This window comes from Ovis canadensis, chromosome 11, assembly GCF_042477335.2.
Source record: "Ovis canadensis isolate MfBH-ARS-UI-01 breed Bighorn chromosome 11, ARS-UI_OviCan_v2, whole genome shotgun sequence".
Taxonomy (NCBI): Eukaryota; Metazoa; Chordata; class Mammalia; order Artiodactyla; family Bovidae; genus Ovis; species Ovis canadensis.
Window position 1 is genome coordinate 22,353,681 of NC_091255.1, and position 15,322 is coordinate 22,369,002.

Sequence of the window (15,322 nt, forward strand, 5' to 3'; positions counted from 1 at the left end):
ATACAGTTCTTCTAGAGAAGGAGACAGCAGGGAGAACAAATTTTTGACCACCAGTGTAGGTGATTCAGAATTACGCTCTTTTAAAACTAAAAAATATGAGGTGGGCCAAAAAATTCATTTGGGTATTTGATAACATCTTATGGAAAAACTCAAGTGAATATTTGGTCCACCCAATAGAATTACCACATGATCCAGCAAATCCCACTCCTGGGCATATATCTAGATGAAACTCTAATCTAAACAGATCCATGAACCCCTATGTTCATAGAAGCATTATTCACAATAGCCAAGACATGGAAGCAACCTAAATATTTATCAGTAGATGAATGGATAAAGAAGATGTGCCTATGTACGATGGAATACTACTCAGCCATAAAAAAGAATGAAATAACGCCATTTGCAGCAACATGGATGCCACTAGGGGTGAATGAAGTAAGTTAGAAAGAGAAAGACAAGTACTACGTGATATCACTTGTATGTGGAATCTGAAATACGACAGAGTACTTCCCTGATGGCTCAGTTCAGTTCAGTCCAGTTGCTCAGTCATGTCCGACTCCTTGCGACCCCATGAATCTCAGCACACCAGGCCTCCCTGTCCATCACCATCTCCTGGAGTTCACTCAGACTCACGTCCATCGAGTCAGTGATGCCATCCAGCCATCTCATCCTCTGTCGTCCCCTTCTCCGCCTGCCCCCAATCCCTCCCAGCATCAGACTCTTTTCCAACGAGCCAACTCTTTGCATGAGGTGGCCAAAGTACTGGAGTTTCAGCTTTAGCATCATTCCTTCCAAAGAAATCCCAGGGCTGATCTCCTTTAGAATGGACCGGTTGGATCTCCTTGCAGTCCAAGGGACTCCCAAGAGTCTTCAACACCACACTTCAAAAGCATCAGTTCTTTGGTGCTCAGGTTTCTTCACAGTCCAACTCTCACATCCATACATGACCACTGGAAAAACCATAGCCTTGACTAGACAGACCTTTGTTGGCAAAGTAATGTCTCTGCTTTTGAAAATGCTATCTAGGTTGGTCATAACTTTTCTTCCAAGGAGTAAGCGTCTTTTAATTTCATGGCTGCAGTCACCATCTGCAGTGATTTTGGAGCCCCCAAAATAGTCTGACACTGTTTCCGCTGTGTCCCCATCTATTTCCCATGGAGCGATGGGACCAGATGCCATGATCTTCGTGGCTCAGTGGCAAACAATTGCCCGTCAGTGCAGGAGACATGGGTTTGATCCCTGATCTGGAAGGATGTCACTTGCCATGGAGGAAATGAACCCACGTACCACAACTGTGGAGCCTGTGTTCTAGAGCCTGGGAGCCTGGGCTAGCGTGCAGCAGCTACGGAAGCCTGCATACTCTAGAGCCTGTGGTCCACAACAAGGGAAGCCGCCACGGTGAGAAGCCTGCATGCTGCCAAGAGAGCAGCCCTCAGTCTCTGCAACTAGACGAAGCCTGCACACAGCAACAAAGGTCCAGTGCAGTCCAAAATAAATCAGTGAGTAACTTAAATATCACACAGATGAAACAGATGCAGACTCCTGGACACGGAGAACAGGCTTGTGGTTGCCAAGCAGGACGGGTTTGGGGGAGTGGTGGAGTGGAAGGTCAGAGCTAGCAGACGTAAGCTATTATATATGGAAGAGACAACAAGATCCTACTGTGTAGTGCAGGGAGCTATAGCCAATATCCTGTGATAAACTATAACGGAAAAGAACACAAAGCCTGAATCACTTGGCTGCACAACAGAGATGAATAGGACACTGTAAATCAACTACACTTCAATTAAAAAACACCCCATATATTCTGTTTCTAGTCAAGATGCCTCCAAGAAATCCCTGTCTTGGAAAGCGAGGGGATCCCCCTACCAGAATGACTCCACCTCCTTCTCCATCCCCACCTCCTTCTCTCAGCTTTGTGTTTCTTTTCATTACCTATCAATCAATATCTGGCATACTGTATAATTTGCTTATTTCGTTATTGTTGGCTCCCTTCCAGTTGACTGTAAGCCCCATGGGAAGAGGAACATTTTTTAAACTGCTTTTCTCTCCATGCCCAGAAGAGTAAGTAGTAAGCATTCAATAAATGTTTATTGGATGAATATCAGATGTCAGGTTACTGTCACCTGGAGAGCCCTGACATCACAGCACGACATACTACCCAGATGCTTCCTAAAGTGCCAGGTTACAAAATGCCTGACACAGAGTCTTTGTCCAGGTAATACTGCCTTCTGTAGCATCAATTTCTATCTCCTGCTTTGTTCAGGCCCCAGACCTTGGAATCGTCTTTGATGTCACAGAAAAACTATCAGAAAATTCTAGTGCCTGAAGATCCTCTCCCTTTAAAACCATATCCACAATCAGACAGGCTCTCCTCACCTCCACCGCCAGCCCCTGGTGTCAGGCTCCAGTGATACAATGACTTCCTGATGGTCTCCTTGCTGTCACTCTTGGGCCTTCCCTACAACTCGGCAGCCAGAGGGATCCTTTTAAAGCATAAACCCGGGACTTCTCTGGTGGGCCAGTGGGTAAGATGCCGCGCTTCCAATGCAGGGGGCCCGGGGTTTGATCCCCAGTCAGGAAACTAGACTCTGCATGTTGCAACTAAGAGCCCACATGTGGCAACGAAGATACGGCACAGCCGGAAAAAAAAAAAAGCAAAATCTTGCCCCTGCTCTGCTCACAACTTCCTGATGGCCTCCAGCTCCCTCGGAATAAAAGTCCTTCCAGTAGCTCATAGCAGTCTGTGCAAATGTAACAAACTCCTCGTCGTTGGTCCTCACCCCCAGCCAGCACTCTGCTCACCCCCTGACCCTCCCTCTCACTCAGCTCTGTAGCTCCAGTCTCCCTGCCGTACTTTTCATAGATTTAAGTTACCTGACATGACCATACACACATGCCATTTTCACTGCCTGCCTCCCTAACCAGAGAGTGAAGCCCACAAGGGGAAATGAACTTTCATCTACTCGATTCATTGATGTATTCTCGGGGTCTAGAACGATGGTGCCTGGCACACAGTAGATGTCGGTATATCTTTTCTTTTTTTTCTCTGTTCTTTGGCCATGTAGCATGTGGGATCTTAATGCCCCAACCAGGGATTGAACCTGCATTCTCTGCATTGCAACCGCATAGTGTTAACCACTGGACTATCAGGGAAGTCCCAGTAAGTATTTCTTGAATAAATAAATGAGAAATATTATTTGGGGCTAGATGATGTTTCCAAAAGCAAAGGGATACACAGAGGCTTTTTAATGGCTTAGGAAATCAGGCATACTTTCCTTAGAGTGTGATTTTTTTTTTTTGTCTTTTAAAAAACCAACTTTATCTTTTTATCCCTTTCATTATTAATTGGAAATCATTTAATATAATTGCTTTATTAAGGATTTCTGAACAATAGAGCACAGGAAGGAAACCAGCCTTTGGAGGATATCCCAGTATGTATCTAATGAGACAATTAAGTGTGTGGAAATTGCAAAGAAATTTTGGGTGGTCTGTTGGCATACGCATATATATACAGACTGCAAAAAACCTGCTTTGACGATTTCTGCTTTTGATGCCATCCCGATCTCATGTTTGTTCTGCTCATTCTTCTTTAGAAAGTGGGAAACCGCCTGCAATGCAGGAGACCTGGGTTCGATCCCTGGGTTGGGAAGATCCCCTGGAGAAGGGAAAGGCTACCCACTCCAGTATTCTGGCCTGGGGATTTCCATGGTGTGTATAGTCCATGGGGTTGCAAAGAGTCAGACATGACTGAGCGACTTTGAAAAGAAAGGGAAAAAACTGGTCATCCAGGCGTGTGTGAAGGTCTGCATACCCCAAAGATTCATTAATAAAATACTGTCATGTTATAAATCTTATCTGACAGTCTAGTATTTGCCCAGCTGGAATGACCTCTGCATGAAAGAGAGAGACAGACAGACTGAGACAGAGAGGCAGAGAGAAGGAGGGAAGGAGGGAGACAGGGAGGGGCTTTATAGACATTTTATTTAGCTGATTGCAACTTCTTGTAAATATTCAGTCTGTTTGAAACAACTGGGAAGTGTTTAAAGTATTTTTAAAAACATGGATTTGTCACTGTGTGGCAAATCCACTGTGTGGTCCATTATTGGCTATCTGTTCAGAACAGATTTCAGTGGCGTTTATTTGAATTACTTCCTCATTCACAGGGGACACCTCAGCTCTGACTGTCCTTGGGAGAAAGCTCACTCCTGCCTCTTCCTGACCCACTGTTCCTAGATCCTTGTATTTCCCATGACCACCCCACCACCGCCAACGCCCTCCACCTTTAGGAGCTGATAGCCGGCTTTAATTCTAGCTTCCTGGCCCTCTGCCGTCTCCTCCCAATCATCCCCACCTTTTACCTTCTTCTTCCCCTAAAGAGACAGACTCCCCAGTCAACCCTGCCCTCTCTCTCCTCAGACCTCTTCTCCCTGACTCATCCTTGGTTCTCTGCTCGGTTGGTCATGTACCATAGACATGAGCAAAATCATTTCACCAAGTATTGGCAGTTTTCTTTACCAAACATCACATTTGTGATGAGGGTATCTGGAAAGATCAACCAGGTCCAGAAGCATATATGAGAAGGCACTCTGGAATTGTCATTTATAACCTTATTGCTACTTCTATCTCGGGCATGACTTTAGAAAAGGTGTATGGATTCATTACATATTCTAATGTATTATCTATAGGTTATAAGATAAAGTCAAGCATGTATATGCTGATACTTTTTAAGTTGACCCATCTTTATACTTAAAAATGTCTCTTAATAGTAGGCTTCCCTGGTGGCTCAGATGGTAAAGAATCTGCCTGCAGTGCAGGAGACCTGTGTTTGATCTCTGGTCGGGAAGATCCCCTGGAGAAGGAAGTGGCAACCTGCTCCAGTATCCTTGCCTGGAGAATCCCAGAGGAGCTTGGCAGGCTTCAGCACATGGGGTCACAAAGAGTTGAAGAGAACTGAGCGACTATCACTCACTCTGGGATGAGAGAATAGTTAACACACAGTATTCACAATGTACCAGGCCCACGTCCAAGCACTTAACAAGTATGAACTCATTTACTCAACAATCCTATACAGTAGGTACTACTACAATCACCCAATTTTCTGTAGGAGGGCAATGAGGACAGGGTTAAGTGGTGATGTTGGAGATCCTAATCAAGGCATTCTGGCTCCAAAAAGAACATCAGAGACCTTCCCCCCAACCCAGAGCTCAGATTCCACGGCTGTCTACACTGTGTTCTTATCCACCTGAATCCAGTAGTTAACACTCCAGTTCTCTCTGCCTTTGGGGGAAATAATTCACTGTTTGGCATGGACAGTTCAAATCCACTGTAAGGCAGTTTTCCATGACTGATTTTGTTGCTTATCCACAATGTGAAAATTAAATCTGCTTTCCCCAGAGTTCACCCAAGAAACCACAGCAGGTCATGGGGAAAACAGAATTGTCTATTAGCTTGAGCTCAGGGTGTAAAGCGATCTTCTGGAAATGTTAGTCCATAAGGAACTGATCCTTTGGCTCCCGGCTCCCCCAGACAATATTGTTTAGGCTATTCAAGAGAAAATTCATGGTTGAATTGAAAAGGGCTGGGGCCAAAGCCAAGTACGTGTCAAAAGAGGCCAAGATTTGCTGCCTCTGGTTGAAACAGCATTTGAGACCCCTGTATCACTAAGACGGAGAAGGCGATGGCACCCCACTCCAGTACTCTTGCCTGGAAAATCCCATGGATGGAGGAGCCTGGTAGGCTGCAGTCCATGGGGTCGCAAAGAGTCGAACACGACTGAGCGACTTCACTTTCATGCATTGGAAAAGGAAAAATGGCAACCCACTCGAGTGTTCTTGCCTGGAGAATCCCAGGGACGGGGGAGCTTGGTGGGCTGCCGTCTATGGGGTCGCACAGAGTTGGATATGACTGAAGTGACTTAGCAGCAGCAGCAGCAGCAGCAGCAGCAGCAGCAGCACTAAGAACTGCATCTCCCACTACACTGGGATTTTGAAAAACCTATTGCTTGGGGTAGGAATTCCCAAGTGACTGGTCCATAAGGGAGGACGACATGGGGGGCTTTAGTTGCAGATGAATCTTTGGAGGGGGTAATGCCCACCTGAATCCATGCACAGTGGGCCTCCTTGCTCCTCTTAGAGTCAGTGAGAAGAGAGAGTTGATTCAGAAGGGAGGTGCTCTCACCTGCCAGGGTCACCTCGTATGAGTCTTGGCCCACATAGGGTCTAGTTAAGAAAAATTCCTAGAGATTTCTGCCCCTCCCCAAGTCCTCCACACTCCTGGATGGCTTCTAGAGTGATTGAGACCTCCTGGGTTTTCAGGATTATTACAATAACACAAGATATAAAATCTATCAAATGCAGATGCTTACTGCTCCAAAAACAATGTGAATTCAAACATAGGGCTCCAGTCGAGGCTGGAGTTCAAGACCTGTATTCCCTTCCTCTTCCTGAACTCACAGGAGCCAACCAATAAGCCATCTCCACCAGAGTCAGCAAATCCTGGCCTCTCTTGACACAAAGGGCTCGGCTTTGGCCCCGGCCCTTTTCAACCCATCCATGAATTTTCTCTTGACCGCTTTAGCCCAAATAACATTGGAGGGGAGCCAGGAGCCAAAAGAGGTCAGCATTTTTAACAGTCTCCATCCCTGCCCTGGGCTCTCAGTACCTTTGCCTGGCTCACTAAGAACTGCATTTTCTACTACTTTGAGATTTTGAAAAACCTGTTTCTTGGGACCTCTTCAGCATGATGCCCTCGCTTACAGCCAGCTTGGGAACTGCTCTGTCTAAAAGCCAGAAACCACACGCTGGTAAGTCTGTGCTGGAGATGGCAAGGAGGAAAGGTCCACCTCCTTCTTCCTAGAGTCAACGCTGGATTCTTTGTGGCAAAGCTCCTGCTGGAGAGTGTTTAGTCCTCTGGCTTTTCACCTTTTGGACTATTTGTCTTCATTACCATCCTCACTGGAGGCAAGAACCCAGGCAGGAGGCGATTCGCACAGGAGCCATTCTCCTGACTAACAGCCCTATGGGAGGGAAGAAAGGTTGGCATTCATGCTTACAATGAAGCTGACAATGTTACCCATGGTGATTCCAAGTTTCCTACTTTTTCCTCTGCTCCTGTGACCAACAGTCACCAAGAGTTGGCTCCAAGTCTACTCCGATGAGTCACAGAAAGACAAAGTATTGGAGTCTGACTGGGGGAAAAAACTTTTCTCATCTCAGCAATAAGGCTGGCCGAAGACAATGGGACATGCAGCAGCGAGCCCCGTGGAGTAAGTGGAAAATTCCAAGAAGACCAGGGGCCATGGGTTCTTGGAGAAACCAAGGCAGGGAAAGCATCAGAGGCAGAAATATGAGACTCTGGGCCATGGTAAAATAAATTGTTTTAATGGGAGGTTTTCTGAAAGGGCAACTTTTTCTTGTGCTATATCAAACAGCCAGCGTCCCTGCCTTGGCGTTTCCTGGGGCTGTCCTGGCTGGCCCCCCAACCCTTCCGGAAGCTAAGACACAACTCTGACACTCTGTTCAGCCCTTCCAGGGTGTGTCTTAACATCAGGAGATCAGAGACAGCTGGCAGTCAGTCCAAAATACACAGTCTCTGTGTGTGTCCAGGGCCGAGGAAGCGGGTCAAGGGCTTCACTTCTGCCTTAGGTATTTCTCCGTGGGGGAAAGAGAGAGGGGGCGAATCACTTTGAAAATTCAACTCTGACCTTTACAAAGAAAACCGATAGATGCTTTAGTATTATATACAGGGCAGAGGGGAGAGGAAGTAGAGGGGGGAGATTGCACTCAATTACAATAGTTTATAGTTTACACCCATTGGACAAATTTACTTCTTTAAAAGAAATCTCCAGATCAGCCGGGATGGGGGGCGGGACAGGGGGAGGTGGCTGATATTTGCAGTGTGTTTGGCTCAGTTCAATAGCACGTGTCCTTCTCTTCTCATTTCAGTAACAGATTCAAGTTTTCACTTCAGTTTGTTCGATGAGAGAGAGTGATGTAGACGCTACGGCTTTCTCTCTTCCTCTTCCGCTGCTTCTTTGTCCCCTGCCTCTAGGACAGACCAGACTTCTTGGGAGAGGCATCGTGACAATACTGCATAGAAGGGGCTGCACCTGTCAGAGCGAGTGTCCGAGGCGCCAGCAGGACAGCAGGTGAGCAGGGACCTCTCGCAGGTGCTGCATGTCGGGTCACTGCGCTTCTCCGTGACAGCTGCCCAGAGGGTGATGGTGTGGAAGATAAGGGTCCTTGTTGCTGTGCACAAAGTAAGTGATGTGTGGGCATCACCAGGCTTGGAGAGGACACTGCAGAGAGAGAGGAGAGACAGCTCAGCTGTGCGCCTCTGGTGGGGACCTGGGCCCTTAGCGTCTGGCTTCTCTGGGGGAGCTGAGACCCAATTCAACCAGCAAAGAGCTGGAGGTTGGAGGTCCGGGGACCCCGGGCCCTCAGAGTCTTGCAGGGCTGGTCCTGAAACACGCTCCCTTTAGGAAAATCTAGGAGCTGGATTCCCTGGCCACTTCAGAAGAGAGAAGTGAATTGCCAATGGCCTTGAAGTAGTCATAACTTGCTGACCTTTATCCTGAAATGGGACTCCCCTTACTATGAGAATGCTTTTCATAAACTGCTCAGTTTGGTGGCAATGATAGCTGGATGGGAGCTCTTGCAGGAAGTACGGGTCTCTTCCTAAGACCTCTAAGAGCAGGGGTCCCCCAGATCCCTTCCCAAATGGAATAGCAGAGATCCCGTTAAAAGGTAGATTCTGACTCAGTGGGCCGGGGGTGGGCCTAAGAACCTGCATTTCTAATCAGGTCCCAGGTTGGGCTGATGCTGCTGGTCTATGCTGAGCCCCAAGGCCACAGAGCAGAAGAGAAAATCACCACGTACGAACGCTCCATCAGGAAGCAGTGTGGGGAACTGCAAAGTGCTTTCTATAACACTTGCTGCTATCAAGACAAGAAATCAGAGAACTGGGACCCAAGGGCTAAAGGCCTTCGAGACCAGGCTTCTGGGTGGGTTGGGGCAGGAGACCCAGCATGGAAGAATCCCTGAGAAGAGCCAGACCCCGACATGGGGCAGCCTGCACTCCCAGAGCCATGGGCCTCGCTCATCTCAACTGTCATGGAAGATCATAGCTCGCGTTTTCCTTCCGGGGAGTCCCTTTTCCTGCGCTTTGCTTCTCTTCCTTCCCTTTCCCCTTTGTTGTCATCTCAGAGGAAGGTTCTGCCCTTTGACTTAACGGTTCATTTTCTCAAGACTCCCCCTCAAACACTCCCCCCTCCACACACAGACACAGACACAGCCACAGCCACACATAACACATTCACATATCTATCACACTGTTAAAGGCCTCTTATCCCACTATTACCCCATTAACCAGTTCTCCCAGCCATAGCCTTGTATAGGGCTGCTATTATGTCCATTTTACAGATTAGGAAAGCAAGGTCAAAGAGAGTCTAGGAATTGCCCAAGGTTTCGGAATTAGGAGAGTGTGGGGCCAGAGATTCAAACCAGTTCTGGGAGACCTCCCAGACAGTGTTCTTTACATTACACTGAGGTTAAGAGCCTTCTACTAGCTTTGTTGTTCTTTTTAATATTTATTTATTTGGCTGCACCAGATCTTAGCTACGGCATGCGAACTCTTAGTTGTAGCATGTGGGATCTAGCTCCCTGACCAGAGATAAACCCGGGCCCCTGGCCTTGCGGGTGTGGAGTCTTAGCCACTGGACCACCAGGGAAGCCCCTACGAGCTTTGCTCTTGTTCAAACTCCTTTCTCTGGGCCTCGGTCTCCCCACCTTTATGATGAAGGTCGTTGGGGGATTAGATGGGCTGCTAGGCGTGCTGTCCTCCGCATGGTGCTGGCACAACTGTCCTTGTTAAGCTGCCTGGGGTGCCCCGGTCTGGGCTGCTCCCCGTCCCCCCGCCTCCCCCGCCAGTGCTCCTCAGAGCAGGGCTGAGTGGTGCGTCCATGTGCGGAGACAGGTTTCCACCCTTCTGCATTCTTGAGCCCCTGGGCAGGGTCCTCTGATATCTTTTGCCTCCTCTTCCTCCCTCCACCCACCTCTGCTCTCTCCAGTCTCTTTACTCCTCACTATCAAGCTTTTTCCAATTTTCAGATTTCAGGTGGAGGAGAGAGAAAACGGCTTGTGACCTTGCAGGTTTCAATGGAAGAGCAAACACCAAGAACAGATAAGCAGACGCCAGCGAGATTCTATGACCTGTCATTAGGGATGGGCTTCCCAGCTATCAAATGTTTGCTCACATAATAAAATGGTGGCAGAGCCCTAAATGTTGTCAAAGGAACTAGAGTTATTTGCCCCCTTCAGAGTCTAAACACAAACATCTGATAAGGGGCATGCTGGGCTCCCTCAGAACAGAGGTCCGGCTCAGCCAGCCCAGCGGGGACCCTGCCTGGGGGTCCCCCAGTGACTACAGAGCCCTCCGTCTGGAGGGCGGGGCAGCCGGAGGATTCTTAAGGATGTCCTCACTCTAAGAAGATCTGATCCATAATGGGAAGAGCTGACATTTACTGAGGTCCTACTGTGTGCCAGGCTGCATTGCTAAGGCAAGCCTTGACACGCATTATTCCATAGAATTCTCACATCATGCCTTTGAGGCAGGTAATCGTCATTCATTCATTTAACATGGTTTTGCGGGCCTTTCCTATGCTCAGCACTTTCGCAGGCACTGGGCATGCAGCTGTGAACGGGACTCTGTCCCCACCCTCACTGAGCTGACGTTTTAGTGAGAGTTTTGAATGATGAATGAGTTAAGAAATGCATCACATAAAAATTCAGGAGGAGATGCATACTCTTGAAAAATAAGCATGATAAAAGGTCACAATGACTAGAGGGAAGGGGGAAGAAATTATGCAGGGGGGTCGGGAGGTGATCCCCCCACTCTTTGAGGTTTGAGCCGAGCATATGCAAAGATACACACTAAAGTATACTCCAGCAGAAGGTGCCGGAGGAGTGGAAGTCCTGCGGTGGGAGCCCGTCAGCCCTGGTGTGGCTGGAGCCGAGGGACAGATGAAGGAGAGGCTTCCGTCTGACTACCTAGGGTCTTGGAAGTCTCTGCTTCAGTCTGGTTACAACCAGAAGTTAGTGGAGACTTTTGACAGGGGCGGGGGGAGTGACATAATGGCTTTTCCTTTCTCAGAGACCACTCTGGCTGCTGAGTGGCGAACAGAGCACACCCATCCCTGTGGGGCAGGAATGGAAAGTTAGGGGCTGCTGCAGGAACACAAGGCTAATGGGGTGGGTAAGCAGCAGTCAGGTAGAGGACGCATTTTAAAGGACCCTTAGCAGAACTTGTTGATGGACGGGATGTGGAATGCAGGGTGTGAAGTGATAGCGGGTACTCTCAGGGTCTCACCTGAATAACTGATGGCATTTTGGGAAATGGACAAGCCCAAGCAGAAAGCAATTTGGGTCAGGAGAAACCGGGGCAAAATGAAGAGCTGCTGTGTTAGGCAGATTTGATCCGAGATGCTGGTGAGGTATATTGGGCGTGCACCTGTACATGCCAAAGGGGCACTGGGTTTGTGAATGTGCCCTGAAGGGAGAGGTCAGTACTGGGGACAGAATAAGACCCACGGTCGTGTACATCTGACCCAAATTCATGCGACTGGGGATCACCCAGGAACCCAGGAATAAACATGGAGGAGAAGAGGCCAAAGAATGAGTCCCAGGGCCCCTCAACTAGTAAATGTTGCAAAGATGAGCTGGCAGCCAAGGAAATGAGGAGTAGCCAGTGCCATAGGAGGAGAACCAGGAATGGGGAACATCCTAAGACTCGAGAGAGAAAAAGAGGGAGTGATCGGCTACGTCAGAGACAGAGATTGAGAAGTAACCACTGGATCTGGCCATGTGGAGACATTAGTGAGCTGGAGAAGAGGGGTTTCAGGAATGTGGGGACAAAAGCCAGTCTGGAATGCTCTCAAGAGAGAACTATGGGGGCATACAGGTCTCTGTACACCCCCCACCCCAGGTATATACAATAGAATACTATGCAGCCATAAAAAAAGAACGAGATTTCACACTTGCACCAGCATAGATGGATTAGGAGGGCATCGTGCTTTAGTGAAATAAGTCAGACAGTGGAAGACAAATACTGTATGGTGTCACTACCTGTGGAATTCAAAAAATACAACAAGCTAGTGAATATAGTAAAAAAGAGACAGACTCACAGGTATGGAGAACAGACCAGTGGTGACCAGTGGGGACAGGGAAGAGGGGTGGGGCAAGAGAGGAGATTACGAGGTACAAACTACCATGAATAAAATCAATAACCCACAAGGATCTAATGTGCAGCATGGATACTGGAATACAGCCAATATTTTATAATAACTATATATGAAGTATAACCTTTAAAAATTGTGAATTGCTATGCTGAAACTCAGAGAATAAAGCAACTATACCTCCACAAAAAGAATTGGGGGTGAGGAATTGGAGACAGTGAACACAGATGATTATTAATAATCTATTAAGGTAGATTAATGATAGCTCTATTCATTACAAGTAATGATTATACTTCCAGTGATTTAGATGCGGGAACTGAGGCTTCGAGAGATTTTAAATGACTTGCCCAGGATGTCTCAACAGAAAAACCCACTATTTATCTTCTAAGTGGGACACCAGGGTGGAAATAAATGCCCTTTACCATTTAAAATCCTCCTTCCTAAGCTCAAGAGACACCCAAGGTTACCCTCAGGGAAAGCCAAGGTTGACCCAGCTGCCACAGACTGGGTGTTCCCAGCCAAGCACTGAGCTGAGTGTTTTACAGGTTTTATTGCATTTTGCCCTTTCAATGATCCCACAAAGGAGGAATCGTTATCTTCATATCACAGGTAAGGAAACTGAAGTTCAGAGAGGCTGGACCTTTGCCTTTGGTCACACAGGTAGAAAGTGGCAGAAGCTGGGGACGGGGTCTGTCTAATTCCCACATTGGCTCTTTACCATCAAGCCCACACTGCCTCACCACTGGGAGGTGGGGGGAAGGTCAGGAGCGTGTGGGGAAGGGGTGGGAGGGGGTGGTGGGGTGGGTGTAGCTTCAAGGGATTTATGATGAGGCTGCCCACCTCCTTCTCATCAGCACCGCTGATGGGTGACTGCTCTGGGCAGAGGGTGGGGGTAGGGGGCTGGTGGTCCTCTCCTGACCTCTCTCTATATAAACTAGGAAGTGGAGCGGTGGGTAGAGTTGTGGAAACAGGAGTCTGCTCACAGCCTGCCCACACTTGTTTTAGCCAAGGCTGGTGCTTGCTGTGGTCTGGTTTCCAGGCTGGAGGACTGTTGTTTTTGCAGGAGGCTGAGGCAGAGACCCACTCAGATGGTAACCCGCCAGGACTCATTGGGGGTTGGTGACAGGAGACAGGCTCTGGAAAGGACAGAGGGCAGTAGCTGCCAAGGATTTCCAGCAAGTAAGTTCCAGCCTGAGGTTTCTGAAACATGATCCACAAGGTCTTGCGGCATGCCTGTCCTGACGATGGAAAACACTGGGAGACAAGGTCAAATCTTGATTTTAGCCTCACGCCAGCATAACCTTGAGTCATTTTTATAAGCACTTTAAAAATGGATCTTAGAAGATGAGTGTTGTTGAGTGGATTTGGAGTGAGAAGAACCAAAGTCTGGAACTCTAGCTCCAGATTTACCATCCTATATGCTTAGCCAGATTCTGCCCCATCTTTGAACCTCCGTTTTTGGCTCTGTAAATTAGGCATAAAAATTTCTACCTTGCAGGAGGGCTAGACAGGAAAGGTAAGATGGAAAATCACCTGGAGTGCTACATGGCAAATGGGAGGTACTCAAAATAAAAATGCTAGCTTTGAATTTATTCACTCACTCCACTCACTCACTCACTCTTCATATTTACTGAACATCTACTAAAGCCCAGGCATTTGGCCACACACAAAGGGCTTGGGTGCTTTGAAAGGCCCTGAACTACTGGTTTTTTTTTTTCTCCTGGGAGGTGGGTGAAAGGGCATCCTTGTGTAGCAGGAGAGTGGGAAGCAGGGATCTGGAGCCCCGGCCCAGGAGGCAGGATGTGCCAGAGAAATGGTCCTAAACCTTGAGACATGTTATTGTCAGAACCTCCTTTGACCACGTCCAGACCAAGCAGTGAGTTCAATCCTGAAGGAGCTAATGGAAGGTGTCTTCTAAGGGATTACACACAGAAAGGGGTAGGAACAGGAAGGAAGCGGTCACTTCGAGCACATGACTCGGTACCAGGCATGATCTTCAGGCACTTTGAATATTCTGTATGAGGGAGGTGGGAGCTTCCCCTTCAGAGGTGAAGAACCCGAGACTCACACCCCTGAATTAACTGCCCAAGGTCATGGAGCAGGTGTGAAGGAGCCAGGATTGGCTCAGACCCGTTGGCTTTTCCTAGCATTCTATGATGCCTCTAGAGCAGCCCTGCCCAGGATGGGTCCCGGTTCAGTGCTCACATTGGAACAGCAGAGATTCTGAGAAGCCCTGTCCTGTGGGGTTTCTGCTAAACCCAGCTGTTCCCCCAACACATTTGGCCAGGGAATCTTCCTCTCCTGATTCCTAGCAATAGTCTTGAAACTCTTTTTGGAAAAGAACACTTTCAAACAACAAAAAAAGCAGAATTGTCACCAATTCTCTTCTGAAACTCACTTCTGACCCTTTGCCTTCAGAACAGAGTGTGTACAACTTTTCCTCCTCTTGGGTTCCTCCTGCTGCCAGGAGGCAGCATCTTCACTCTCCTCTTATTTCATTCCGTCTTTCCTACCCTCTCTTCTCCTGTTGTTTGCAGGAAGAAAGTTTCCTGACTGGAATATAGTTATGTAGGTTTAATTTTTACTCTTGTTCCTGACTGTTACAGACCACAAGAGCAGTGACTAAAGACGGGTATTGCCAGGACTTCCCCGGTGGTCCAGTGGTTAAGAATCTGCCTGCCAATGCAGGGGCCACGGGTTTGATCACTAGTCTGGGAAATAAGGTCCCACACGCCTTGGCTCAACTAAGTCCCTGCACCTCAACTACTGAAGCCTGTGTGCCCTAAGCCTGTGCTCCGCAACAAGAGAAGCCACCTCAGTGAGAAGCCTCCATACCGCAAGGAAGAGCAGTCCCTGCTCGCTGCAACTAGAGAAAGCCCGTGCGCAGCAGTGAAGGCCCAGTGCAGTGAAAAACAAATAAAAAGACCGGTATTGGAAGACGAGTAGTGTCTAAGTGGGAAAAGTCCAGGATTTAGAGCCTGAGACCAAAAGTCTGGAAGTTCAGCCCTAGCATATCATCTCTTGTGACTTTGGGCAGGTTACCCTGCGTCTCTGAGCCTTGGTTTATTTCTTTGTACTTCTTAGGAGGTTTTG

The 15,322-nt window shown here is 48.0% G+C and overlaps 1 protein-coding gene and 1 long non-coding RNA gene across 9 annotated transcripts in view; one reads left to right on the forward strand and one right to left on the reverse strand.

Moving 5' to 3' along the window:
- Positions 1-7,357: 7,357 nt before the first annotated feature.
- The window catches only part of HNF1B (HNF1 homeobox B), a 64,126-nt gene continuing 56,161 nt past the window's right edge, over positions 7,358-15,322 (reverse strand). For all 8 annotated transcript variants that reach the window (XM_069602785.1, XM_069602784.1, XM_069602782.1 and 5 more), the window contains one exon: positions 7,358-8,296. In XM_069602785.1, coding sequence (XP_069458886.1) covers positions 8,276-8,296 — 21 coding nt within the window. In that variant the 3' untranslated portion in view covers positions 7,358-8,275. The remainder of the gene's footprint in view (positions 8,297-15,322) is intronic.
- On the forward strand, positions 8,059-10,279 carry LOC138447210 (uncharacterized). The gene is made up of 2 exons (XR_011259735.1): positions 8,059-8,146; positions 10,107-10,279. It is a non-coding gene; the product is annotated as an uncharacterized lncRNA (long non-coding RNA).